Source organism: Pimephales promelas, chromosome 3 (genome assembly GCF_988280905.1).
Source record: "Pimephales promelas chromosome 3, fPimPro1.hap1.1, whole genome shotgun sequence".
Taxonomy (NCBI): domain Eukaryota; kingdom Metazoa; phylum Chordata; class Actinopteri; order Cypriniformes; family Leuciscidae; genus Pimephales; species Pimephales promelas.
Genome location: NC_142771.1, coordinates 29,071,902 through 29,098,801, shown reverse-complemented (window position 1 = coordinate 29,098,801; position 26,900 = coordinate 29,071,902). Strand labels below are relative to the sequence as shown.

The following is a 26,900-nucleotide window of genomic DNA, read 5'->3' as shown; positions in this document are numbered from 1 at the left end:
AAAAGTCATTGATACAATTTATTTGTTTTACCACTGCAGCTACAGGTCCTTTATCACTTGCTGTGGTTTAGATGGCAATAAAACAATCACTCTTCCTCTGACTTTCCTACAAAACCATTACACAGAAATAAGGTACACAACAATATGTTACAATAGAACAGATGATAAATTATATTATACAGTTATAATGCCAACAAGTTGAGCACATATCCATAAAAAGCAGCCTGCTCCCAGTAATATGAGACAGTTTGGTAAATACACAAGACACAACGACATGGAAAAGTAAAATGTTATGCACGTCCACAAGGTTAGTCCTCCACAATAAATGCATATTGAGTACATAACAGAAGAACGAGTGATACACGATGGCCGAGATTAAATGAGGAAGATGTCGTATAAGGATTCAAAAGTCAAACTAGTCTGCATAATTGAATACAGTGATGTTCACTAGCAGGGAGACTTGTTTAGCACTATTAGAGCCTGCTTAAACCATCATGTCCATCAAAAGCGCATTACATACATCTTAAAGCTCTCTTAGCCACAACCACCCCCTAAAATGCCTGAGTATGCCTGCAGATTACTTACCATAACACACCCAGGCTCTGCTACAAGGCTGCACTTAGCCAGTACTACCACAATATTTCCAGCAGAGGTCGCTAGCTCACAGATGAGAGAAACCGTAGAGTCCATACTCTAGTAATCAAGAAAACAAAAGCAGTAATATTGATGATAATAATATGGGAACAATTGAAGATAGATAAGTGGAGTCAGTTCAGCTCTGCATTTAAAAAAGACAAGCAATGTCACTTTGGTAACTACTATTCGGTGGCAGATGTTGCCATCTTGTGCTTAACTGGTAGAATTAAAAAGTGTAGTCACACGACACACCTAAGTCTAGGCGTTCTCGCTTTAAATCGACCACTAATTGTGATATCAAACGATTCAAAGTCTAGTTTAAGTCTCATGTAATGACAAAACCGTGGGCAAAATAAACTCGTATGAATACAGAACAACGCAATCGAACCACAGGGCTCTAGCTGCAGAAAGATGCAAATGACCCCTAACATACATTTACACCACATATTCAACATCAAAAACAACCCTAGAAAATAGATCACACAATCCATTACGGGACCCCACCCACACTATGACCTGTCTTAGCATCTCCGCTCATTCCCGTAACAATAAGGAAGTTAGCTTTCCATACAGAAGGGGATTTTGTTAACAACAAGCTTTGATATACTTTTCTCCAACGGAAGCAGTGATAAGTGATACAGCTGTTGGTTATAACAGTAAGACGCATTAGGACCCGATGAAGATGAACACAAAATGACCTCCCGTTTCCCTTTTCTCCATCCACGTGCGCACACATAAATAAAATCGTTACTGAAATGATCATATTTCAGGTTGTTGGATACTCACAGAGAAGCTAAGCAGATACATTGAAATCATTAATATCGATTAGCTGTGGAAATATGGAGCTGTGCAAACAGTGAGTCGTACTGAATTGAAAGAACCCATTCACCCAATAAACAATACCTTGGGATTGTAAAGCAGTAAAAAACAGGCTTCGGTATAAAAGTTGAGCTGTATTATGATATGCAAACCAACTCCCTGTCATGCATTAAAAAAAAAAAAGAAAAGAAAGGGAAGAAAGAACAACTCTCCACTTCAGTATGAAGTTCATCTTTCAACGCATCCGGTTTAAAACCATTCACACATGCAGTTCACAGACTCTCTCCTATCCTTCAGATTTGCTCGTGTCTTAGTGAACGGTTTCCCATCGCTTCTCGCGCTAAGGACTAACGGTGGGCAAACAGTCAAAGGAAGATAGATCAGAGCATGTGCAAAATCCCTGCTTGGAACATCAAAATCATTTCCATGTAAACTGATAGAGAGTCCTCTAAACTGTCTACTTAAGCGTACTGTAAATACACATAGTGTATATGCACTGCGTAGAACGTACAGGCTGCTTGGATTAAAAGGGTTAGAGCTTTATCTAGCACGCTGCTCGAAAGATTCGAAATTAGAAAAATTAAGACAAACCAGAACTCCTAGGTTTAAGCCTCTGATAAGAAAAGTAAGCCATCAATAAGAAGTTAAAAACCGGACCCCTTTGAACGGGAGAGGAAAAGCTCCTAGACTCTGTATCGTCGCTGATGGTGTCTTTCGAGGAAATTTAGAAAAGAATACCAAATCGCTGTATGGTACCAATCTCTGACAGGACCTGCCAGTGTAAAACCTGTAAACACCACTGCTACTCCCAAAAGTCTCAAAATAGCACACTGGTTTTGGAGGGAACACAACCGACTATGTTGTCTATACCATAGAAACGGGGATGGGCGAGAGATTTGAGTGGGTTTCGGGGAGGCAGCCTATGTTATTCCTCACAATAAGAAGGGGTTGGTCGTGCCGCCGGCTTGTGTTGCTGCGACTGTGGGCGGCAGCCCTCCGCTCATGAGCGGCTGGGGCATGGACATGGATGCTGGGATCCCCATGGCTGGCATCATCTGGCCCACAGGCCCAAGAGGAGCCATGCCGGTCATGGGTACCATGGAGACGGGGCCGGCTGGGGGCAATGAGGAGAGAGGCAAGGGCTCGTTGCTCCTCTGGGCGATGTTGTTGAAGCCCTGCCCACTCAGGCCCATCATGGGACTGACTCTCATCTGGTTGAGGGTGGGCGGCTGCGGCTGGTTCACCTGGAAGGGGTTGACTTGAGCTCCAGTCGCAGGCGGCGGAGCCGAAGCTGCTCCTGAGGCTAAACCTAAACCAGTGGGAGATACAGGAGAGCTCGTTGCTAAACAAGAGCTTTTAAAATCCATATTCAAGGCTCAAGAACTGCACAAATAAAATGTCTATTTAGAACAAACCGATGCGATCTCAAAATAAATCGTGCATATCAAAAACCTTTACTTCTTTAAACAGGCTTCTCAACAAGGCCTTTATACTTCTTTATACTTTATAATAGAAAACAGGTAGTTTTTAAAAGCAATTTTAAAATATGCAAGTCATGTTTTATCCAATATGTAATGAATTTGGTTTATGTACCAATATATCAATAAAAACTTAAAGGAATTAGAGGTTGAGCATTATTAGATATATTAATTCATATCTATTATAAACAGAAAATATATATATATATGCATAAAGTGGAAAAATAAAATAAATGTGTAACTAGAAATAAGAGTTAAAAACCAGGACTCTTATTTTGAAATATAAACACACAGTATCACGATTACTGATAATACATTTAAAACATGTAATTGGTGAAGTGTACCTCCAGCAAGGAAGGGGTTGGAGACTGGAGCCGGCTGGAGAGGTTTGCTGACCAGAGAGTCTAGGTTGACAAGAGCGGCATTGGGACCCAGGAAAGACTCTGGAGTTTTTCTGGTTGGGCCGCTCGGCAAGTCGAACAGATCAGAGCCTACAGATAAGCTGGTCTGCGACGGCAAGGCAGAGCTTCCTCGACCATCACCTGCGAAAAATATCACATCCTCATGTCATTCCCAACAAGAGACAACCCTTCTTTTAACTAGTAAACTGTAGTAGTGGTCAGTATTTACCCGTCAGTGCTGAGGAACGAAGACTATCAAACTCAGAGAGGTCCTCCCTGGAAGTACCATTTTGTGCGGAAAAAAGATCAAAGCTACCGACTGAGGAAAATGAGAGGTGGTTGGGATTAAAAATGTAAAAAAGAAAGCCTTTAACTTATAATATGCAAGAAATTTATTAATTCAAAATAAGAGAGTGGCCTTATTTCCTAATCTGTAACAGAAATATATTTTGAACTTATAGCTCACCTGTGGCAGGAGCTTTGGGCCGGGTGGCAGGCATTGGGCCCCAGGGATCGGCAGCTGCAGGAGCTGGGGTCGACCCCCAGGGGTCACTGCTCTTCAGAGGAGTGACTGAGGAAGAGGCACCGGGAAGACCCCAGGGATCCACCGGAGCAGCTGGCTTAGGGGTGGCACCTGGAAGATACACACAGATGTGTTAGGTATCTGACAACTTAACTAAAAACTACAATGAAAAATCACTGTCACTATCTTAGTCGGACACTCTTTTCACAATAAATTAATTTTGAAAAAACTGAAACTTCCAAGTCGCAATGTAACTGAAGTAGCGTCAGTTGTTTTCTTCCATATTTGTTTATTATTTATAGACCATTTTGCAAGATGTAAACAACACTGGTCCAGAAACACTTCCTGTTGCAGTTTGTAACGGTTTTCTTTATTTCACATGTAAAGAAAACATCTTAAAGATGTTTATTTAACATTTTTGATTCATATTTATATGTTCTGTTGGTTGTATTTTATCCCAGCTTTTACGCAGTGTTAAAAAACTGAAACAGGAAGTGCTTCTGGACCAGTGATGTTGTTTACATCTTGCAAAATGGTCTATATCCAAATTAGCTACTCCATTAAGCAGTAGCTATTCTTCCTGGGGTCTTAATTTAAAAAAAAAAAAAATTAACATCAAAGCTGTACAACAATGAAGACAAATACAGAAGTGCACACAACATCATTTAAGTCATCTAACTCACACACACACAGCACAACACAAATACACTAAACATAACATAATGTAAGCTCTTCTATGTACAAAATATTACCACTTTCTGGGTATAAAATATGAAAATCACATTTCAAATACCATAGCTCATTATCCAGTCATTATTAATTACAGTTACTTCAAAGTAAAGAAATACAGTCTCAACATTGTGACTCTCTGAGACCAAAAATATCAGGAGCAAGTTCCATGCCACCATTGCTCTATAACACGATGTTCTTTGAAGTTGATTTGTTTGACAGGCAGGTAACAAGAAACGCCCATCACTTGACTGACGAGTGGAATAGGTATGAAGTGAACGTCACTGAAGAAGGTCAAGCTTCTATAAATAATTTCAGGTGCTTTTGTAATAATTCTATTTAAGAATTTAATAAGAGAATAATTAATCCTGCTTCTTACATGAAGCCATGCTAACTGATTGTGCATGTCCCTGATATTTCAGGTTCGAACAAGTTTAGAACAAGCTGAGAGCTTTATTTAGTGCAATCTGTAATCGGTTTAAGTTATTCTCTGTAGTTGAAGTCCAAATGATGGAACAAAAGTCCAGGTGACACAAAACTATAGATCGGTATGAATTATCTGCAATGGCGAACTGCAGCCATACTCCTGCACATTTTATTCAATATTGATTTTATTCAAATTTTATGACAAATTCAAAGCAGAGGAATCTTTTAAAAGATGATTAGATCCCAACATCCTACATTTACTCTTTACAACATTAATCATTAACTTCATTATTTAATAGAGTATTAAGTCTGGTAGAGTCATAATCAGACACAAAAATAGTCAAGTCATTTGCATATAGGGGATTAGTGGCACACCTCAAAATAAAAGACAGATCATTAATAAGAATAGAAAATAGCTGTGGATCAAGGCCCTTGAGGCACCCCACAATGCAGAACCTTTGTATCAGAGTAACTACCATAAGTAAAAACCTCCAAAGCTAAATTGTGATGTAGATCTGAGTGAAACGGTTTGTGGAAAAAAATAAAAAGTAGGGCAGGTACTTCTTATCAATCACTTACTGATTAGTTTGATCTAAATGCAAGCTTGTAGTTGATTGTAAGATAGTGACTGGGTTTAAGCAGAATTAATGATTGTAGAAGTTACCAGTGATAAGTCTGTCATTTCACTAGAAGGTCAAGCAGACATTTTGATTTTAAAAAAAAAAAAAAAAAAAAAAAAAAAAACATTTAAAAATTATATTAAGTTACAAATAAATAAATAAAAATGCAGCAATAACTTTCACAATAAAATGCATTTAGAAAATAAATAAGGTGAATTTCCATTTTATGCTGTGTGGTCATTTTCAGACAAATTCTACTTTACAAATGGGTGTGAAATAGGGATCGACCGATATGGATTTTTTTAGTGCCGATACCGATACCGATTTTTTCCCCATCAGCCTTAGCCGATGACCGATACGGGCTACCGATTTTCTTGAGCCGATATTTGGAGCCGATACATTTTGCTCCCTCAATTTACATCTTAAAAATAACATGATGTTAACAAATGTTACAGGTCTCAATTTAATAAAAGTAACATTTAACTAACTTCAAAAATTAATATTTAACAAATAGTAAAAACATGTGAGGTAGAACAAAAACAAGTAGATAAACAATTAAAAAAATATTAAAAACATGAAGTAGAACAAAAAAAGTTCAGTGCTGAAAATGAATATTTAAGCATAAATTAAATAATTACACTATTGCACACAGTAGCAACCAGCATAATAAAGTGCACAGTGCACACTGTACTTCATTTTAAAAGAAACAAACTATGTACTGCATGGTTTCAATTTTCCTACATAAAATAAAATGAGCATGTCTAGTCTCTAATATTACTGCGATTGCGAGGGAGACAAACTCCACACGCCCCAAACCTCAGCCAGGTGAGCGCTGAATAAATCTCCCACAAAAAGCACAGAATAACGTTGGCATTCCTTAATCCTATGACCAGAGTTCGTTACCGTATGCATACTAGGGCTGTCAAAATTGCTCAAATGGCGTTTGCATATTCCCTCTAAAAAACATATTCGAACATCCCGTTGCGCGTTTTGTTGTTGACGCGCATTACATCAATAACAGGACACATTAATAAAAAGAGACATAACTACTAGTATTAGATGGTTTATTTGAGTTTAAACATATTTGACAACGTATTAAAAAGCAAGTAAATCAACTAATGGCCAAGACCGCAGAGCTCACTCTGTCTCGCCCTGGACTCGCTCAGGCACTCTCTCTCTCTCTCTCGCCCTCACGGTCTCTGCGCGTCGGTTAAATGAACAACAAACAAATGTTGAGTGCTAAACAAGAGTTTTGTGCAAGCAATTTAAGGTTGCGAGTCGCGACTCTCGTCCCAAATATAGCAGGCTTCAGTTCATTCAGTGATTGAAGTTTCACAGTAAAGAACCGACAGTGAGCGCTCCGAGCGAGCTGTGCAGCTGTGGTAACGTTATTAGTCTGCAACCGCGGGCGTGTTTTTCCACATTCAAATATTAATTTTCACCTTCAAAATGAATAGATATTCGAATGTAGAATATTCATAGACAGTCCTAATGCATACTGAACGGATAACCTACACCTTAACTATTTGCAGCTTCTTAATACAATGGCAAGCAGTTAAGTTTTATAGACGAGGCATTCGCGTTTTCCATTTGGACCCACAAACTTGCTTAGTTGCAAGCACATAACAGTTATAGGGCGACGTGTTTCCATTTTCAAAGTGTTTGACAATATTTCAGGAGTCAAACATTTAAAAGATCCTTTGAAAGTTTAAGTTACCATTCTCGTTAAGAGCAGGTTGCACTCTGCTAGTGGGGGAGGGCGGGGCACGTGAACTGCAGCATCTCCAGCAGCACGGAGCTGCCCGTGGCCGCCTGTCTATAAATAACGGCGGGAAAAAAAAAACTATCGGCGAACGCGCAGCGGTGTATCGGCCGATTCCGATACACGTAAAAACCTCAAATATCGGCCCGATTTATCGGCCGGCCGATATATCGGTCGATCACTAGTGTGAAAGGTGACGCAAGTTAAATGGGAGTGATGGTGACCCAATTATGAAATATGCAGTGGGAGTTTTAGGGTTTCGTCTTCCAGAAGACACGCACACCTGCATCAGACCTTCTCTCCATCTGCTTCATGACTTTAGTCAGGCTTAATTTAGGCAGAAGATTTGCAAGAGATTAAGAGAACTGGGCTGTTCGAAGAGGAACCCCTTTACAGACTCTGTGCTCACTCTACCAGTGCAGATCTGAATACTGAGTCTCTTTTGTTTTGAGCACACTGGAATGCACAACTACCGGCCTAGCTACATTACTGAGCTGCCACGAAGAGCTACAGGCACAAACAACATTATGAAATAGACCCTGTGTGTGTATATGGGAGGGAATGGGGCCCTAAAAGACAAGGGAGCTTTCGGTTAACAGGTGGTCTTCACATCCTGACCATGGAGGGTTATTTCTTTTATATGCGACAAAAATCTATCAAAATCAAAAATCAAAAATCATGTAAATCTGCCTTATGTCTGTTATGCAAATGATTCTGATGAGAAAGTTGGGCAATATATTCTCCTCATATCTTATTTATAGATATCAACTGCACCAAATTGGTTTAAAACTGTGATTCCGATGTTAAGCAAATGATTGAACTGTAAAATATAGAAATAAAATGGTGAAAAAAACAGGAAGGATAATAAGAATTCTAATGGCCAAACAAAAGTGCAATATAATCATCATGATATTTACATTTATTGTCAAGCCCTAGTTTGTGCGCGTGTCTGTAATTACCGTAGGACTGCCAGGGGTCTGAGGCGGGGCCTGCGGCTGCACCACCTGCTCCCCAAGGGTCCGCAGCTTGATCGGCAGGGCCCTTGAGAACCGGGTCAATCAGATCCATCAGAGAAGACTGTGGAGGCTGAACACACAGTGTAAGTAAGAGATAAGTGCCCACAGTTACATCCTACTGCTCAAAACAATCACACCAGCTAAGGTCAATGTGAACTTGGTAGCCAATCGGAAGATAAATACTCACATTGAGTAAACAAGTCCGCAAGGAAAGAAAGGGAAAATTATGTTAAGTGAAAAAATTAAACAATAGTTTTCGGATGGCATTACTTAGCTAAAAGTAGTTTTGTGGTTTTAAAACATTAAAATCAGACCATAGAACTCATATATAAACAAATATGAAGGCAAAAAATTTTATTAAAACAAATTCAGTATTTTAATTCAGCAAGGATGCATTAAATGTATCAATATACACATTTATTTAGTTTCAACAAAAATATTGAGCAGCACGACGGTTTTCAACATTGATAATAATAACAGTGTCTATTGTATTTACACTGAGTGGAAATATCCCACCATGTTGGTAGAGGCTATTTACACTAACTCAACGACTACACTAACCAATGTCAAAAAGTACTAAAAACACGTGACTTGTCAGCCGCAGCGTCTTAGGGAGTAAGGCGCGTAGCAGATATCGACCCGAGTTCAATCTGTCTTTTGCCGAACTCGTTCCACTATATTTATTGAAAATAAATGCCTTTCCAATCTAAAATATGATGGGAAAAGGTAAAGAAAATATGTAAAAAGTGGAATTAAAGCGCCTAACGGTTATTTAATAATAAAGTATTTGTCAGGCAGGGTTAAGAGTAGGTGTAGTGTGGGATTTATCGTCCCAATAAGGCAGCATTTATTGAATAAATTTATAATTTACACTCAATGTGTCATTATTGCATACTGTTTTATAATTAATTAAAATACTGAGGTGGAAATAGTATCCAACTATTTTACACATTGCAAGATACTGCCATTTTCACTAAGTGTGAATAGAACCTATAGCTATTTGCACTTAGTCTAAATATAATGTATCGCTAAGAAAATATGCTATTTTCACGTAGTGTAAATAGCATCTATTGCAATACCTGTCTTAGTGCAAATAGCCGCTGCATAATAATGAATGTTTATTACGCAGCAAATCATCATATTAGATTGATTTCTGAAGGATCATGTGACACTAAAGACTGGAATAATGATGCTGAAAATTTAGCTTTGATATCAGGAATAAATATTTTTTTTAAAATATGCTCAAATAGAAAATTATTTTAGTATTTTTCATCAAATTAATCTTCATAAGAGACAAAATCTTCTGAACTCTAATGTACATTAATGTATTCAATTCATAAATTCTATCCTAAAATCAAACCAAATGATAACTGAAAAAAAAGGGTATTTTCTTTTACTTCGCAGAATTTGTGCACTTTTCTCCACAAACTGGTCGGGAAAACACAAAAATTCTGCTCAACTAATATAGCACTATCAAATTAGGCCTTCCTGTTGGTTCTTTGAAATGTCCTGGCAAATGTAACCTTCCAGTTGACTTGCCAAATCACTACCATTTGTTTTTATTAATAAAAGATATTGGAAGCAAATTATTTATTGATAAATAATAAATACTTTGCCTTAAAAGTACCAAAGTCACACACACACAAAAAAAGATGCATCAATAATCGATTTAACATTGTAGCAGTCTGAATCGTAATCGAATTGTATCGTGAGGTGCCTAGAGATTCCCACCCCTAGTAGCCACATTCATTTCAGGCCTACTGATGAGTTTAAGCGCTCAGAGCCTGCAACCAACCTCCTTCTTCTTCTTGGCCACTTTCCCTCCGCTGGAGTCTTTACGGCTTTCTTCCAGAGCCATCTGGAGCCGTAGGTCATCCCCACGACGCATCCTCTCCTCCTGAACAACCACACACAGACACACAAAATAATACGTTGTAGCACACGAATTATGGAGCGCATGCCGTCTGCTGAATCACAGCGTGAACCTGCTGCCCTGTTGTTGTGATTCATCATGATTCAGCATCAAAAATCAGTTACTCAAGCATGTAAAAAATTCAAAGATTATGCAATTACAGACTCAAAGCAAAACTCAATTGTGTTAGAAAACCAAGAGACACACCCGGTACTTTGTTTCCTCATCGGGTTGCTTTCAAAGGGCAGAGGAGACAGGAAGGAAGTGAGAAATGTAAAGTATGTTAGTGGGAAGCAACTGAAGATAGGCTGTAATCCACTCTTAGAAGGAAAGTTTCTATATAGAACCTTAAAAGGTTCTAAAGCGCTTCGTATTTGGAACCCCTAAAATGGACATTGATTACACAGTAGAAAGGTTATAGATGAGTGACGCTCTTTCAACATTTCAATAGAAGCCTCATTATATCAACGGTTAAAACGCTACGGTTCCCTTCACCTCATAATGATCACAAATCTGGGACATCTGACTGTCTCATTCAATTGTGTCCATTTATGAAATGACCCCTATTTGTAGTTTGCCTGACATGGAAGAAGCTCACAAAATAAATGACCCTTTATCGACACCCGACTAACTCTATGCTAAAAGGTACAGTGAGGTTTAAGCTGCAAGTAGTGCTACACAGAAATGAGACGAGCCCCTCCTCACCAGTTCCAACATGTCCGTTTTTCATTTGGAAATTTATCCCAGATGTCCAAACACACACAGAATTCCTTGAGCAGCTGATACGAGTCCCAAGCATAATCAGAGCTTCCAGGAAAACTGCATTTCCCAAACTATCAGCTGCCCCACTTCATCACTTTTATAAGACGTGCAAGATGTGGTTTTAAATACCAGCGAGACAATTGTGTGGTTGTATTGGCTTCCATACTAATTTGTATGTTTCCAAAACAATATCTTCAATATCAATATCTTGGACTGGCCCGAACTTGCAAAAAAAGTACAACTGACTGGGCGGATGTTTGTAACTTGCAACTGGGAAGAAAGAGCCAGTATAAGGTCATATTTCCCATTTCTTGATGACTTATCAGACTAAACAGACTTATCGCCATTGCCTAATAATACAGTGACCTGGTTAGTGTATGTAAATGGTACAGATGCATGGGACGTACAGTAACATAAATATGTATCTGATAAGACCACATACAAATTATTATGTTGACAAATATTGGCCTAAACATTATAAAAATAACACTGCCAATTCAAACTCCTGTGTCACAAATACTTTGCCACATTTGATGCAGTAAATGACTATTTGATTATGTTCACAGTGTGGCGAGACCTTTGCTAATGGTGGACTATTATAGCCAGTCATTCTCTGAAATTGTGTGTTGCTTGTCTGGGTGGTGAAAATACGGTTTTAACTGTGTAGTCTTGTTCATAAATATTGGAGCAAATTAAAAATCAAGGAATGAAAATAACCAGAATCAATAACTGAAATGTCAAGCTCAAAATGTGGAGGACTTCATGTGGATGCACAGTTTTATTCAAAAATCTATTTTCTAAATCGTTAAACTTTAAAAATGTATTCCGTGAATAGGCCTCACACCATGTCCAAAGCAGGTGCAGCTCAATAGAGTGCTTCAGGGATGATGTACTTTTGGAGGCCAAAAAATTGACACTCCTGGTCAATGGGTTTTTTGAATAGGTTTTTGATTAAATGTCTGAAATAGGGTCAGTGGTTAACACATTTTATTCTATGACATAAAACACAATAGTAATACCCCAATTGTGATTTCACTAAAGTTTTTAGCTTGAAAAAGGCAGTTGTGAAGAAGTGGCTAAACAGGACTACTATGGTCAGGGACATTACAAACAGGTAGAGTCATCTACTCACTAGACCACTTTTGTATATAATTGTGCTCTTATAAAAATACTTAACTAATTGAACAAGAACTTAACTAGCCGAACAAGTAATAGAAGGCTTTTCAATCAACAAAAGCCAAACAGTTCAGTGTCTTTTGGACCTTGAACCGTTTGGTTCCCACTGAAGTGCATTATATGGAGAAAAATGCTGGAAAGTTTTCATCAAAAACCTTCATTTCTTTTCGACTGAAGAAAGAAAGACATGGACATCTTGGAGTAAATTATCAGCAAAAGTTTTTGAAAAGTGAACTACTCCTTTAATACAAAACAATAGTGATTTTGAGATTAAATTAAACAGTGCTACCAAATCAGGTAGTGGCTACAGCTCTGAAATGTCAGTCTGGAGCCCTGTAATGTGATGTACTGCACCTGCTCGGCAGCCTCTCGACTCATGGCAAGAGCCAATTGCAACTGTAGCTCCTCTTCTCCACTCGTCTGAGGCCTGGCTTGCTCCAACTCTGAAGATGCATTCGGAGATGTGGCTGAAACAAACAAAATACACATACAATCTCATTATCATTCAAGAAATGCCCTGCTACCACACCTGCCTGGGTCCATGAGAAAGTTGTCAGGCCAGAATAAAGAAGCCAAACTTCCATCTGCATGCTGGGCAAGTCACAACAGCCTGCATATTATAAGCTTGTTGCTAAAGCAGTGGACGAGAGTACTTCCTCCTATACTGATTGGATTAGGGCAACCCATGTGCTTATAAAACAAGCATCTGAGAAGCACATGAAGCAGTCACAGGCCATTGAAGAGCCAAACACCTTAAAGTACAGGTCAGAAGGCTACAATTAACCCTACATTCAAAGCAAAAACAACTGCTCAAACTATAAAGCACATTGCACATATGACAAAAAGTGCTCTGCATTTGTGTTAAAGTGATACTCCACTTTTTATGGAAATAGGCTTATTTTACAACTCCCTCAGAGTTAAACAGTTCAGTTTTACCGGTTTCGAATCCATTCAGCCGTTTTTCTGATATTTAGAAGTATGTCAGTAACCAGACAGTTTCTGGTCTCATTGACTTCCATAGTAGGAAAAAATATATACTATGGAAGTCAATGAGACCAGAAACTGTCTGGTTACTGATATTCTTCTAATTATCAGAAAATCGTCTGAATGGATTCGAAAATGGTAAAACTCAACTGTTTAACTCTGAGGGAGTTGTAAAATGAGCCTATTTCCCAAAAAAGTGGAGTATCCCTTTAAGGCTCTGATGTTTTAAGTCTCCATCGGTCTTGTTGCAAGCAGTATCAATCAATAGACTGCTCGTTTGTGATCCATAAGATCTTTGACAGCCATTAGGCCTAGTCTTGATGTATTGCTTCAGTAACGATCAGAAAAACTGGAGCTGGAGATTGTCAGTGCCTCAGCCTTTAGAAACACAAGCTTCCCGGTTTCAAACCCTCGAGGGAATGGAAATTACGACCAAAGGGCTTGAGATTCTGTGGGAAAAGCAATGAGGGCGAATAAGGGAAATGAGCGTGGTGTTTTGGTGAGATCACAGATGACATCACAAGTGCTTCCAGTTCTTACCACACCAACCTTGTTGGGCTAAAGTGGAAACATGACTCATTACGCAAACTGCGTGGTTCAATCTCAATTTCCTAGAATCATAACTTAAGCAACAATAATTATTTTTCATTCATAGACTGACTGAGAAAGATGTTTGGTTATTGGCATACAGCGTCTACTTTTTTTCTTTTTTTTTAGACTATTCTGACCAATAACCACTCATTTAAACAGTAAGAGGCTGACTGACTGACATGTAAATCACCCAATCAGATTAGAGCTTGCTGTTTTTGTGCAACCAGACAGTCAGTTAACAGACTGACAGTGTCTGGGTGGACAGGATTGGCTCACCATTTCACTCATATCTATGGCTCTGTTCATCAGATCTGACATTAAAGCTATGTACAACCAAATTGCAGTTGTTCTTATTTGAAACACAGCTGGATGTTTAACTGATACTAGTACTATGTTTTTATTAAAATAATAATAATAATAAAAGACATTTCAAAATGTGGCCAATATTCTGATAAAAGGCAATAAATGTTGTCAAAATGTATGACAGATTCATTTAATCATTTTACAGATTAATGTAAGTACAAAAAAAGAAACAATGTTTTTGGAGTTTGAAGACACGAGCAAAGATTGGCTGCATTATGCTATTGTTGGCTGCCGTAAATTATCCAGAATCTATTTAAAACAAGATCAAAACCTTTGCTAAAGGACAGCAAATTAAGCCATCCACTGCTCCGCAACCAATCTTGGGACTAAAGAAGTATAGTAAACAGTTTTGCAGCTCTAAATACTTTCCCTTGGTTTGCACCTGTGAATATCTCACAAACAGTTTACCAATAGGGGAATGACGATACATCGTTATATTTAGATATCGCAATATAAAAATATGACGATATGTATTGATGTAAACGATATGATTCGCTATATAGTGTTGTTGATCCAAGGCTATAAAATTCACCAAATTTTATAGCCTTGGATGAAACTAGGAAAAAAATAAATTTTAAGTCTAATCCTCTAAAACTTAAAAGATCAACAAAAATAAAAAAAAATCTCAAAGGCATTATAAAATGATCAATCGAGTGGTCTAATCCAAATCTAAGTCTTCTGATGAGACATGATAGCATTATATGACGAACAGATTTACAGCGACGTCCATACTGTAGTAAACACGGATGTTCAAAAATGTTCTGCGAAAAGAAAACATGAAGGGGAGTAATGCAGAATTACATTTTGGGGGGGGATGAAATAATCATTTACAGTTTGGAAATAGGTAGTCATTTTGACACGCTTTTATGTGATTAAAAGTGGATGATTGTTGTTTTGACATCTGAAAATGACTTCATGTGAATAGGTTTCTAATTTAGAAACTAGAGAGGATTTTCTAAAGGTTTTCCGTCAGCGGTTTTATAAGCAGTAGTCACTTGACTAAAACAGTAATAACACTTGTTAACAGCATGTAAGTTATTACTAAATGAAAATTGACAAACTTTGTTCCACAAAGATTTTATAATAGATTTTATATATAAATGACCATAATTACAATTTCCGATTATTTAACAGATCGCCATCATGTCCAAAAAACATTTAGCCTTTATGTTTATTTAAATGGTCCAGTGGTATCACAAACTAATAAACAAACATTAAAGTAGTCTTTTGGTTAATATGAAAACTTCATGGACAATGCCGATTAAACTACGTTTTTTATATGACACTGCAGGACTATCACAACTTTTAAGAAGATTGTAAAACTGCAAAAGGATTTTGTGAGAACCACCAAGACACAATAATTGTATTTTCATTTTATATGAACATTTTTAGGGTAATATGTAATTTTGGAAAAAAAAAACACTCCAATTAAGCACTCCCAAAATATTCGGATAGTCTTTCAATCCTTATTTGGATATTCATTTTTGATAGGTTATTTTGTTCAGGATCGCATGCCAATGTTGATATTGTGCTTCTGATAGAAATTGCTAAAAACAATACAAATTTCATTGTCAAAATATTATTTGCTGTCCAGACAAATCACAAAAATACATGCTAAAATATTAAGTCATTATCTTTGTCATTGTATGCATTTAATTTCACGCATCAAGCAGTCATATTTGAGCTTCTTGGTCTCCATTTATGTACACTGATCAATGTTTATCTATTGATCATAGGAAGTGACCGTGTCGCTTTTTGAAAATTAGGCTTAACCGTTCTATTCATAATGATTACATTTACACTGTCTTTTTCTACTTTCTAAATGCTAGAAAATCATACCAAAAAGCTTCTGTCGTACAACACTGATTTAATTTTAACATTTTCCCAAAAGCACCCATGTTCTGATTTTCTTCAGTCTGTTGAAGTGTGAATTAGATTGACCAAGAGCCCAATTAGACTTTCTAGAAAAACAATACAAGGAAACAGCACTGGAATGCAAAACACTCCTGCCAACATATCAGCTTTTCTTCTAATTTTCCCTCTTTTAATGAGTCAGCTGTTTACAGACTCTTTGTGCAATGAAGCTCACTCTTTATTTTTCAACTACATTCTGCTTAATCCAACACACTTAAATACAACTGAAGACAAAGGACGCACAATGAGAAGGTCATAAAAATGTACCATATGTTTAGATTTCTAACTTTACACCATGTGGGTCATCAAAATACACTGGCTGACTACTCTCAAGAAGATTATCAAATCCTGTATAAAAAGGGGTTGGGGTAGTAAGGAAAAAGGGAGAGAGACAGCTTCCTCGCTGAAGCACAGGGCAGAGCAAAAGACCTCTGGGAATTGAGGAATTCTGTCTTCCTGTAACAAGCTCAGGGAAAGGGGTGGGATATGAACAGCAAACAGCTGTCCGGGACAGACGTACAGCCACTCAGTGCTGCAGAGAGGCACAACAGAGGATGTATCTCCTGCAGGGTAACAGCAGACTAGCAGTTTCCTGGTCTGCAGTGTAAAGAATTTGCCCCATGTGGTCAAAGCTCCAGGTGTGCACAGTTTCTCAAAATGAATTCAACAAAGTTGACTCCTTTACAACAGCACCAGCTCAGATTTAGTTGTTGCCATTAACAGCAACATCTCAGACAAAGGGAAAAGATCGCAGGATGCCAACCTATTACTGTCAGTAAAGGGCTTAATAGGTCCTCAAGAATAATGCACCCTGTAGCATTTAAAAAAAGCTTTAGTTCCACAGTTACAGCGATTTTAAAACCCTGCTACACCAAAAAAAACTCTTGATCCGGAAACTGGTCAAAATACAATCTGGTAAACTTTGACACTAAAACTATTTTGTGGTGCATTGTTTAAATACACTACAGAAACATACAAGGTTCTTTAAAATAGCTATGACTAAGTCCACATGAAATCTGAGCATGCATATTAGAGCAGAAAAATACATTTCCAAAAAATGAAAAATGCCCATCGTTTAAGTCCTATTCATCTTAATGTTGCAACGCGGAAGTAAGCTTTTTTTACTGGGAACATTTGATTCATTAGCCACTATAGCAAATAACTGGAAGAATAACAAAATGTAGTAAATAGTCAAATTGTTTGTGCTACAAACTAGTGTTTTTCTGATTATGATAATAAATTAGAATATATGATAACAAAAAACAGTCTGCAATATCAAGCAGCATAACGGACAGCTAAAATAACGAAGCGGATGAGATGGGAAGCCTCAAAAACTATGAAGTTACAATGGCGTAGCCCACTCTTACATTAAGAATAAGATGAATACATGTCGTTGCAAGTGTCAAGAATTATTCATTGGCTCTCGAGGACTCGAGATGGTTACTGTTTGTGCAGGTTGAATTTGACCCATCAAATGTTCTTTCAGCCAATAGCATACAGTAGGTCTGAGGTTCTAGAGGGACCTCAACAAGAACACTGAAGGTACGTCACAATTTGCGTATGTATGGAAGAATTCTAGTAATGTCTACAGTACAAACAGCACTGTACAAATAGTACAAACAGAGTGATAGAGCTGCAAAATTAATCGTTAAAAGATCACAATCTCGATCAAGGGATTTTTTTCCCTGAGGATATGCGTTGACATAGTAGTTTATGCGCATGTCTTATCGAATGGGTGAGAGAAAAAAAATGTATCCGCCTCTAAGTGTATACATTTTTTATGCACTTTTTTTAGAATCTATGCGCATCTTGGCATTTTCGTCCTGTCTTTTTATGCAACATCCCAAAATTTGCCTAAATCTGTGGATGGAAACATGCCTAGTGACTCATTCATTCAAAAGATTAGTTCAAAAACATTGATTCATCCAGTAATTAAATATTCAAAACGGTCTTCGGACTCATAATAAAGAAATAAAGAAATCTAAATTGAATAATTTTTTATACAGACTACAGCATTAACATGGTCAGAAACTGTATTGTTTAGTTGTCTATTCCAGATTCATCCAGCTCTATAGTGTGAGCAGTGTTCTCACTGATAATGCACTACAAATACTCGATGATGCAGTTATTTATGTATGCAAGTACATAGAGTGCAGTCAGTGCATGACTTGGGAAATAACATGGAATATTTATCGAATTTATTATAATATTTGGCAAAATATCTGGCTTGATCAGATCAAACTGTTTACAGACCTTTTACCCCACAGCTAGCACCAAAAAATGTTTGGATTCCATGCCTGGTAAGTTAACAAGCCAAAGCAACTTACATCCATGATACGACGCAGGTGAACCCTCAGACTTGCCGTACTCTTCAGAGTAACTGGTGGAGAGGTTGGGCTGGCTGGAGCCACGGCCGAAGCTGATCTGATTGTTGCTGCCCACACTGGTGGCGACCTGTGCCATGCGCTCCTTAGTCTTCAGGGCCTGAGAGCGCTCACCCTTCAGACGATCATCATCCTTTAGTAGCACCACCAGCTGCTTGGACTTTTCTCTGACGTTGATGCCCTGGTCTTTGCCGTCCCGATCGATATACTGGAAATCTTTCAGCGTCTGTATGGCAAAGATGTTCTCTTTGCACTGCAGGGCCACTCGCTCAGAGCCCGTTTTGATTAGGTAGTCAAGCAGAGTCAGGGCCTTGTACACATGCCGCCAGTTCTTTCCATGGTCGTTCAGCCTCTTCCAAATCATGCTCATAATCTCTGAAAAGGCCACCACATTGTAAGTGAGGTCGGCGATCTCCGACATCAGAGAACTGGAGGGGCCCCATGGGTCATTGGAAGTCGCTTCCCTGACCTTCTTCTCTGGCTCTGAATAGTTATTAACCACATTTTTCATTTGTCTCCGAATAGTTGAGCTTGGCATTGTGGCGTGTAGTGTTAAAAATAACGGAAAATAAAAAAAATAAGTAGTCCTTTATGCAATTATTCGAACACGTTATCCGTTTGAAGAGTTTCTCTGTGTTACTCTGTGCCTGTTAAAACCATTTCCACACAGAGAAGAAAGCCAGCTCGATGAATTCCTCCATTACCTGAAACACAAAACCAAAAATGTCAGACTAGAATAGAAAAGGTTCAAACGAGAAGATAATAGTAGACTACTACATAAAATCTAGTGCGCATAAAAACAGTTCAGGCAATTATCAAAGAAATGAAAGTGATCATGTTGATTAGATTTTAACAAGCGTTACAACATACAGAAGTTTAATGGTCCATTCCTGAACTGTAGTTTGCTGCTCTTCCTGTTGATACCGCACTTCAGATAAAGAGAAATAAATCACAGCTGTTCCAAGTAGAAGTCTACCACCCAGGTATGTGTGGAGTAAAACGTAACTGTGTACACACAGAAGGGCGGCTTAACGTGTGAAGTGCTTCTATTACTCATCTTTACGGTAACACAACACTCACTTATGTGGGAAGACATCTTATTTCCTAAAAGTAATTGCACCATACTTTGTTCTCCATTACAGTACGGCATGTAAAACCGCTCCATGTTCTGAGCTCAAACGCATCAGTCGTTTCTGCTAGCATCAAAGCTATTCTAAATATAAGTTTCCTGTCTTAAGCACACCGGGATGCTTCATTGCCAACAAAACATCTCAACCTATCCCATAAATTCATTAAAAGGCACTGAAATGTGACTCCTGCTCTCCCACGGAGGAGCCAATAGAGCGCTGCCTTGCAAGCAACCCCCACTGCCTCTCCCCCAGCTCGCATACACATGAATACAGCCACGGCCTAATGAAACATCTGCTGCTTTAATGACCAATTCAGACCCAGCACATCAGAGGAAGAGAGGGGCAACTGTATCACTACCGGAACAAAGCTCCAGTGGCTCTCACTGTGACGGGGGCCCAGGAAGCCAGTACACAGGCCCGGGTCTGTGTGCGGATCCAAAGCAAGTGGTGGCCTCCTCCATACTAAAAGAACAGGTCTGGCAATGTCCCGCCAATATCAAGGAGTCTCAGTGATCAGTGTTGAAGCAGAGCCAAAGACCTAGCAAAACAAGGTCTGTGAGCAGAACCGAGCATGTTTACATGGACACCAATCCATTAACTACCAAAAATCTGTTTATTGAAATAACCAGATTTACCAATTTACATGCAAAACAATAACCTGGCAATGCAAATACCCCACATTTTCTAGGTTATTCCCCCGGTGGTGGTCTAAACATAAGCATCCATGTATTTCACTCAAAGCATTCCATTTATTATGCCAGTTGATGTTAAAGGAGTAGTTCACTTTTTAAAAAAACTTTTGCTGATAATTTACTCACCCCCATGTCATTCTTTCTTCAGTCGAAAAGTAATTAAAGCTACACGGTGTGAATTTTACCCCCATCTAGCGGTGAAAAGGTATATGACCATCCAGTGAATATTAGTTTCTGTTCCTCTCAATTCCGATTTTGTTTTTAACTCCTACGGTGGCCAATGTAGTCCAAGATAAACATAGCTTCCAGTTCGACCTCGTCCATGAGTGTTACCTCAAACGTAAACGTGAAAGGCGAAGCTTGAATTAACGGGTATGTCCCTCTTTGGCTAATGTACTTTCAAGATGGAGGGGCAACATGGCATTAGACATTAGAACCCCTTACCCGTATGTATTTCCAATGGCATATTATACACTCACGAGAATACTTTATTACTTGAACGAAGTAAATATACATTAATGAGCACATATATTTTTTGAAAGAACTAAGTGTTTTTGCTAAGAATAAACTAAAAGAGTTTAAAAGACACAGTGTAGCTTTAAGGTTTTTGATGAAAACATTCCAGGGTTTTTCTCTATATAATGGACTTGGACCTTGAACCGTTTGGTTCCCATTGAAAAGACAGCTTCAGTGCAAACTGTTCAAAGAGCTTTAAACGATTTCAGACGATGAATAAGGGTCTTATCAAGTGAAACGATCGCTCATTTAATAAATAAATAACAAAGTTTAAGTTTTATAAGCTCAAATGGACACCTTGCTCTGTTCGGTGAGGCGCGTTCGTGACTCTCCTCTTCGTACTCGTTCATCAAAATTAACAAATCTTTTCCTGAGTCAACTCGTTCATTTCGTTAGTTCGTTGAAAGAATCAAATGACACGAAAAAAGATTAGTTCATTTTGATAAACGAGTTCGAACAGGAGAGTCACAAACGCGCATCACAGAACAGAGCAAGGCGTCCATTTGAGCTTATAAAACATAGTTATTTTTTTTAATAAGCGATAGTTTCACTTGATAAGACCCTTATTCATCGTCTGAAATCGTTTAAAGCCCTTTGAACAGTTTGCGCTGAAACTGTCATATGGACCTTGAACTGTTTGGTTCCCATTGAAGTCCATTATATGGAGAAAAATCCTGGAACGTTTTCATCAAAAACATTAATTTCTTTTCGACTGAAGAAAGAAAGACATGGACATCTTGGATGACATGGGGGTGAGTAAATTATCAGCAAAAGTTTTCTTAAAAGTGAATACTCCTTTAAAGGGTTAGTTCATCCAAAAATGAAAATTCTACCATCAATCACTCACCCTCATGTCTTTACAAACACAAAAGACCTTCATTCATCTTCAGAACAAGAATTAAGATATTTTTGATGAAATCCAAAGATTCTACTATAAATATACCACTTGTCCTGCAGCTTCACACGATGAAAACACATTTTTATATTTCTTAGGATAGTTTGGCTTGGCTGGATGCACTGAAATCTCCCTTATATGAATGCTTTCCTGTCAAACATGCACACTTCAATAAGCTGCATGCCAGGCGAAATCAGGGGAATGGGCAAAAATCTATCTGGTTCGATTGGTTTATGGCCTTGCACTGATAAAGGAAAACGGTTTAAAACGGTTACATGACCACATACGATGTCGCCTTAAGCATAATCTGTTTAAGAACGTGCATGTAAATGCACTCAACATCCCTCTCTTTTCAACTAATGAATCAATACTTTAGGATACATGCATAAATGCTTTGAAAAATTTGAGACAAGAGTGCCAAAGAACCTGATCTGAATCTATATTCAGTTTTGCCAACACTCCTCTCACACACTACATGGAAATGGTGCTATGAACATATTTTGAGGAATCACAGCAGTGTTTGGTCAACACACCAGATCGCAACAGAGCTTCCTTATTCTGCGAACTGTTGAAAACTTCCTTGAAATGACCTTCAAAATTTGGTTGAACTAACAATAATATTTTCTTCTTAACAGAAATGTGAAGAACTGCTTCTGCATACAAGCTAATTGAAAACCTTGCAGTTGCAGTCAACATTCTCCTCCAATTCTCAATAAATTTGGGCTAAAAACAAAGCTCATAATTTCAGTTCACTTTGAATATACAAGATCGCACGATGCGTTTTTAAAAGTTGAACTCAGTCAACATGCTCTGCAATGCTTTGTCATGTGCGAGACGCTGCAAAAGATGTGATGCGTGCATGACAGTCCAGGACATCCATCTAGCCTCTATAACTGGTTTACATAGGAAAACACTGGAAAAGTTGTAGAAACAAGGTCTATGTGAATGGCCTCTTCCGACTACATAAATCTAACACCATCAAAAAGAAAGTCCTTATTCTGAGAACTTAACTATCTCCTTGAAAAATATAGTTTCCTTTAACAGCAAAGTGAATGTAATTTTTCTAATTTCCAAGACGACATTAAATGGCTTGACAAGCAGAGTTTGTATTTCTGTGTTAATGTATTGCCTGTCGACACCTGAGGTTTGGGTGAGACAGGCTTTACTTTTAAACAGCCAATAGGCTTTAATTGTCATCAATGAGTCATGAATCACTACTTGCCATCTCTTTCCAGAGAGCACATCTAATTGGACAACAATCCACGTAGCAGATACATACATCCATCCATCCACATACATATGCAATATCATTTTAATTTTAACAAGCTAAAATCACCAAAATCATGGTGACCTTGCTGCACTCAGCAGTTTCTGTGACCTAGTATTCCTTCATCGTTTGACATGCGCAGGCCATGCCGATCCATGACTGGCTGCATTACACCCATGCAGCGAATACAAATCCTGCATAAGAAACACCAAGAGCAAGTTTTGCACAGCCGTGAAGGACAGCGCAACCAGGTATGACTCAATTCAAACAAAAGATAGCGTGCATGGCAAGCGCCAGCATGTCTCGCCTCTTTAGGATCCATTGTGGAAGCGCTAAGGAAGGTGGCAAAGTGAATCCAGGAGCAAGAAAAAGCAGGTGTAAAGATGTTGCAATGCACACAAAACACTATTACATATAAACACTTAAATTGAAATACACATATCTACAACTCCTCCCATAGTAGGCCTGCTGAAAAATGTATGGTGAATTTCACATAAGCCAGAGCTTGTGAGATTGGGCGCATGAGCACAGTATTCTGCTCTCGGCTAAACCAGCAGGTTCTGCCACTTCAAGTAAACCGTGTCCTATGATACTATAGAACGTCCTTGAAATTACACGTCATATATTATATATTACAATGTATATTGTTCGAGCTCTAAATCAGTTTTTTTTAAAGACATGTTAATAAACTCCACAGTTGCTAAATAAACGTAGATGATCGGCTCCATCCTCAGTTGTCATTAAGAGACAATGTCTAATTACAGGAAGCAAAACACTAAAAGATGAGGATGCAGAAATTGATTATAGAAACAACAGACAATGATTCTCCTCAATCACGGGTGTGTCCACTAGGAGCTCAGAGGGGGAAACTGAGTGAAACGTCCATGTTGTGGGGATAAAAGGGTTCTGTCGGGTCACACTGTCCACAATCTTTGTAGTGTCGACTAAACAAACTGGTCAATCTACAAATCCGTCTTTACACAAACTTAAGCAAATCATTTGCGACAACACAGTAATCTCACATATACACATACAACAATACTGAATTAGAAACTGTAAATCTGAACAGAACAGACAGCTATTAGTTAACAAGAAAGGACTGTATAAACCCAAGTTAAGTCGTGGTAAAATATTTATATAAGATAACGTTACCACAGCTAAAGGAACTATACTTAGAGTAATTACTTACAGATATACTGAATAGACCAAGATTAGAGATGAATATAAAATGTGTTTACAATTCTATTGGAATGTATAACTATTATAGAAATAAAATCCCACGGATACTTGTTGCCAACAGTTTAACGTTAACCAAACAAGGCCGGTTACAAATGTTTGAAGTATCAAGCTATCTTTAGCACGTTAGCAAAACCGAACCCATAAAACGCCCTATTGTTGACCAAAATAAAATAATAAACCTTCGCTTAAATGTCTGTATGTGTTTTAAAAGATGTACAACCGCAACCTTAACGACTTCAGAACGTTTCCATTATTAACGTTTAATTGCTAACTAACGTTAGCAGGCTACAGAAACCACGACGAAAGTTTCATCAACTGTGCGAACTTTTAAAAAACTAAACTATTTTATGCTGCTAATATAATGTTGTTAAAAATGTTGTAACACTTAGAACACCTGAATTGTAGTGTTTTGATGTTTTATTTTTGAGGATAACGACTTTTTAAAAGCTATTAAGTGATTTGAAGTATTAGCCGCTTAGGCTAGCTAACTGTGGCTATGCTTTGACTAACTTGCTACTTTAATCAAATGTCGCTCTAATTCCACTCACACCCCAAAGAATACCTAGCTTTATCATAGTCGTTCACTATCAGAAGTGAGTTTGTTTTTTAAAAAACTCTCGAATTAGTTAAACCTCAAGTCGAAGTGTGGTGTTCGGTGGAGATATCGCCGCTCTGCGAGAAGCGACTAGAAAACAAAAACAATAACTTACCAAACCTCCTGTGCTGATGGTGACCGGGGGTAACACCCGGCATAAGTACAGACTACTCGTATGGGAGATAGAGAAACTTTATTTACTAAGAAACGGCCGAGGTGAGCGTTAGTATTGGTGTGTTGGGCTTGTGTGTGTATGTGTGTATGTGTGTGACACCCACACCGTTCAACATGGCGCTCTGAGTCTGATTGCACATTCATCCTCCTCAGGAGGGGCGAGACAAGCCAAAGGGTGTGACCAAACTCACTGGGTTTCATTCTTAAAACGGTTTATTTCCCAAATATCACCACCGCGAGCCTCTTCGCGGCCATGAAAGCCCACCAAGACTCGCATTATACGGTGTTAAGCTGAAATTAGTGCATAGGTTTCGTCATCGTGAGACTTATTCCCGAAACTGATAAAATCGGTGGAATGTGGCCCCCAAGTGGGCTGATATTAGATAAATCCGACTGTGAGCGTGATGGACTTTTTCAATGAAATACATTTAATATTCTCATTATGTTTAAAGTAACTGTGTCTCAGAAGAAGATTTACAAAGTATAAATGAATAACATTATTTGTATAGCCTAATATTAATACCATTCCCCTTTTTTTGTACAAAATCTAGGCTACAATATTTTCCACCTGAATGGTAGGCTAATGGTTAATAATATAAAGCCATAACAAATAAATTTTTCCTCTGTATTTTATTTTGTATTTTATTTTCTGACAGTAATGTCTACCAACATACTAGTCTTACTACTAGGCCTACTGAAGTTACTATTGTATAGTGACTTTATACTTTGATAGTATTGACATGAGTTGACCAGTAAGTGGCAGTATGGTAAAGATTTTCCTCCTCGTGCACAAAAACAGACTTATGTTTAATACAAAAAAGTAAGACAAGTCTGTGCCTATATATTATTGGCACAGTTTTACCTCCAGATATTAAATCTCAGTATTATAATCTCATTAATTATAGAATATGGTAAATGTTTAGTGAATCTAAATGTGAACAGACCCTCCTCCACGACCATATCAGAGTTGTGTGGTTGAGCCTTGTGGCTCTTTTCATGCCTGCATTTATTTTTGCACACACACTGCATGTGACATCATACCGAGAAAAAAAAAACAGTAGTTTCCATGTAGCAATGTAAAAAAAATTCCCATTCTGCATAGCTTTCTTCACATGGCAACAAAGTTTTTGGTTATAATTGACAATACTGCTTGGGCAGACACAACAATCTTCATTTGTGTGACAATCTTCACAAGTCATGCAGGGTTGTAACAGCATGTAACACAATTTTCATTTTGGAGTGAGCTATCCCATTTTTTACATGTTCTTTTGTTTAGAAGAATGTTTCACTCCAGTCTATTGATGACAACAAGGAATACAGTGCATGACTTCTTTTAAATGAGGATCATTTAAAATTTTCAGTAATTAATTATACACCTGAGTCAAATGAGCAATCAACTGTAAAATGGTGCAATGGTGGTCTCTTTCACCCTCTGTCACAGAGATGAGGGTGTTTGTGGTTTCCTTGTTTCATGCTCAGGAAGCCCTGTTTTCTCTCCCTCATATGATTGTTTATATTGATGAGTAAGTTTCTCTGGAATTGTTTTAATATAATTACATTTTAAATAGTATATGGCTTTCATATACATATTGTTCAACCCATGTTTGGGTCAACAAACAAACCAGCAATTTTAGAGTGTATAAATAGGTATGGAGGTTTCCGGCAATTAACTTTCTCACACATAAGCATCTTAAACTGCTATCCACCTTCACACCAACCAAGCAGTTTCTCACAAGCACTTACATCTGAGTGCAGCTGACATTCACACACTGTCTTTTGTGGTGCAAAATGTTTCCAGTATGATGTAAAAGTTAAGTCACAGAAAATGTTGTTGAGTTGATTTCCTAATTTGTAGTTTAGGTGCAGATATCCGTACACATACAAGAGATATATTGT

The 26,900-nt window shown here is 38.1% G+C and overlaps 1 protein-coding gene across 2 annotated transcripts; it reads right to left on the bottom strand.

Annotated features, from left to right (window-relative positions):
- On the bottom strand, positions 1-25,140 carry epn2 (epsin 2). Of its 2 annotated transcripts, none has more exons than XM_039686197.2 (9): positions 24,946-25,140; positions 18,440-19,200; positions 12,615-12,727; positions 10,206-10,307; positions 8,354-8,480; positions 3,801-3,968; positions 3,564-3,653; positions 3,278-3,475; positions 1-2,764 (listed from the first exon to the last, which is right to left on the bottom strand). In XM_039686197.2, the coding sequence occupies exons 2-9, from the start codon at positions 19,032-19,034 to the stop codon at positions 2,388-2,390; spliced, it is 1,770 nt and encodes a 589-aa protein (XP_039542131.2). In that variant the 5' UTR covers positions 19,035-19,200; positions 24,946-25,140; the 3' UTR covers positions 1-2,387. The 2 variants fall into 2 exon arrangements, with proteins under 2 accessions (XP_039542131.2, XP_039542132.2); XM_039686198.2 differs by lacking the exon at positions 24,946-25,140 and adding an exon at positions 19,367-19,471.
- Positions 25,141-26,900: the final 1,760 nt, after the last annotated feature.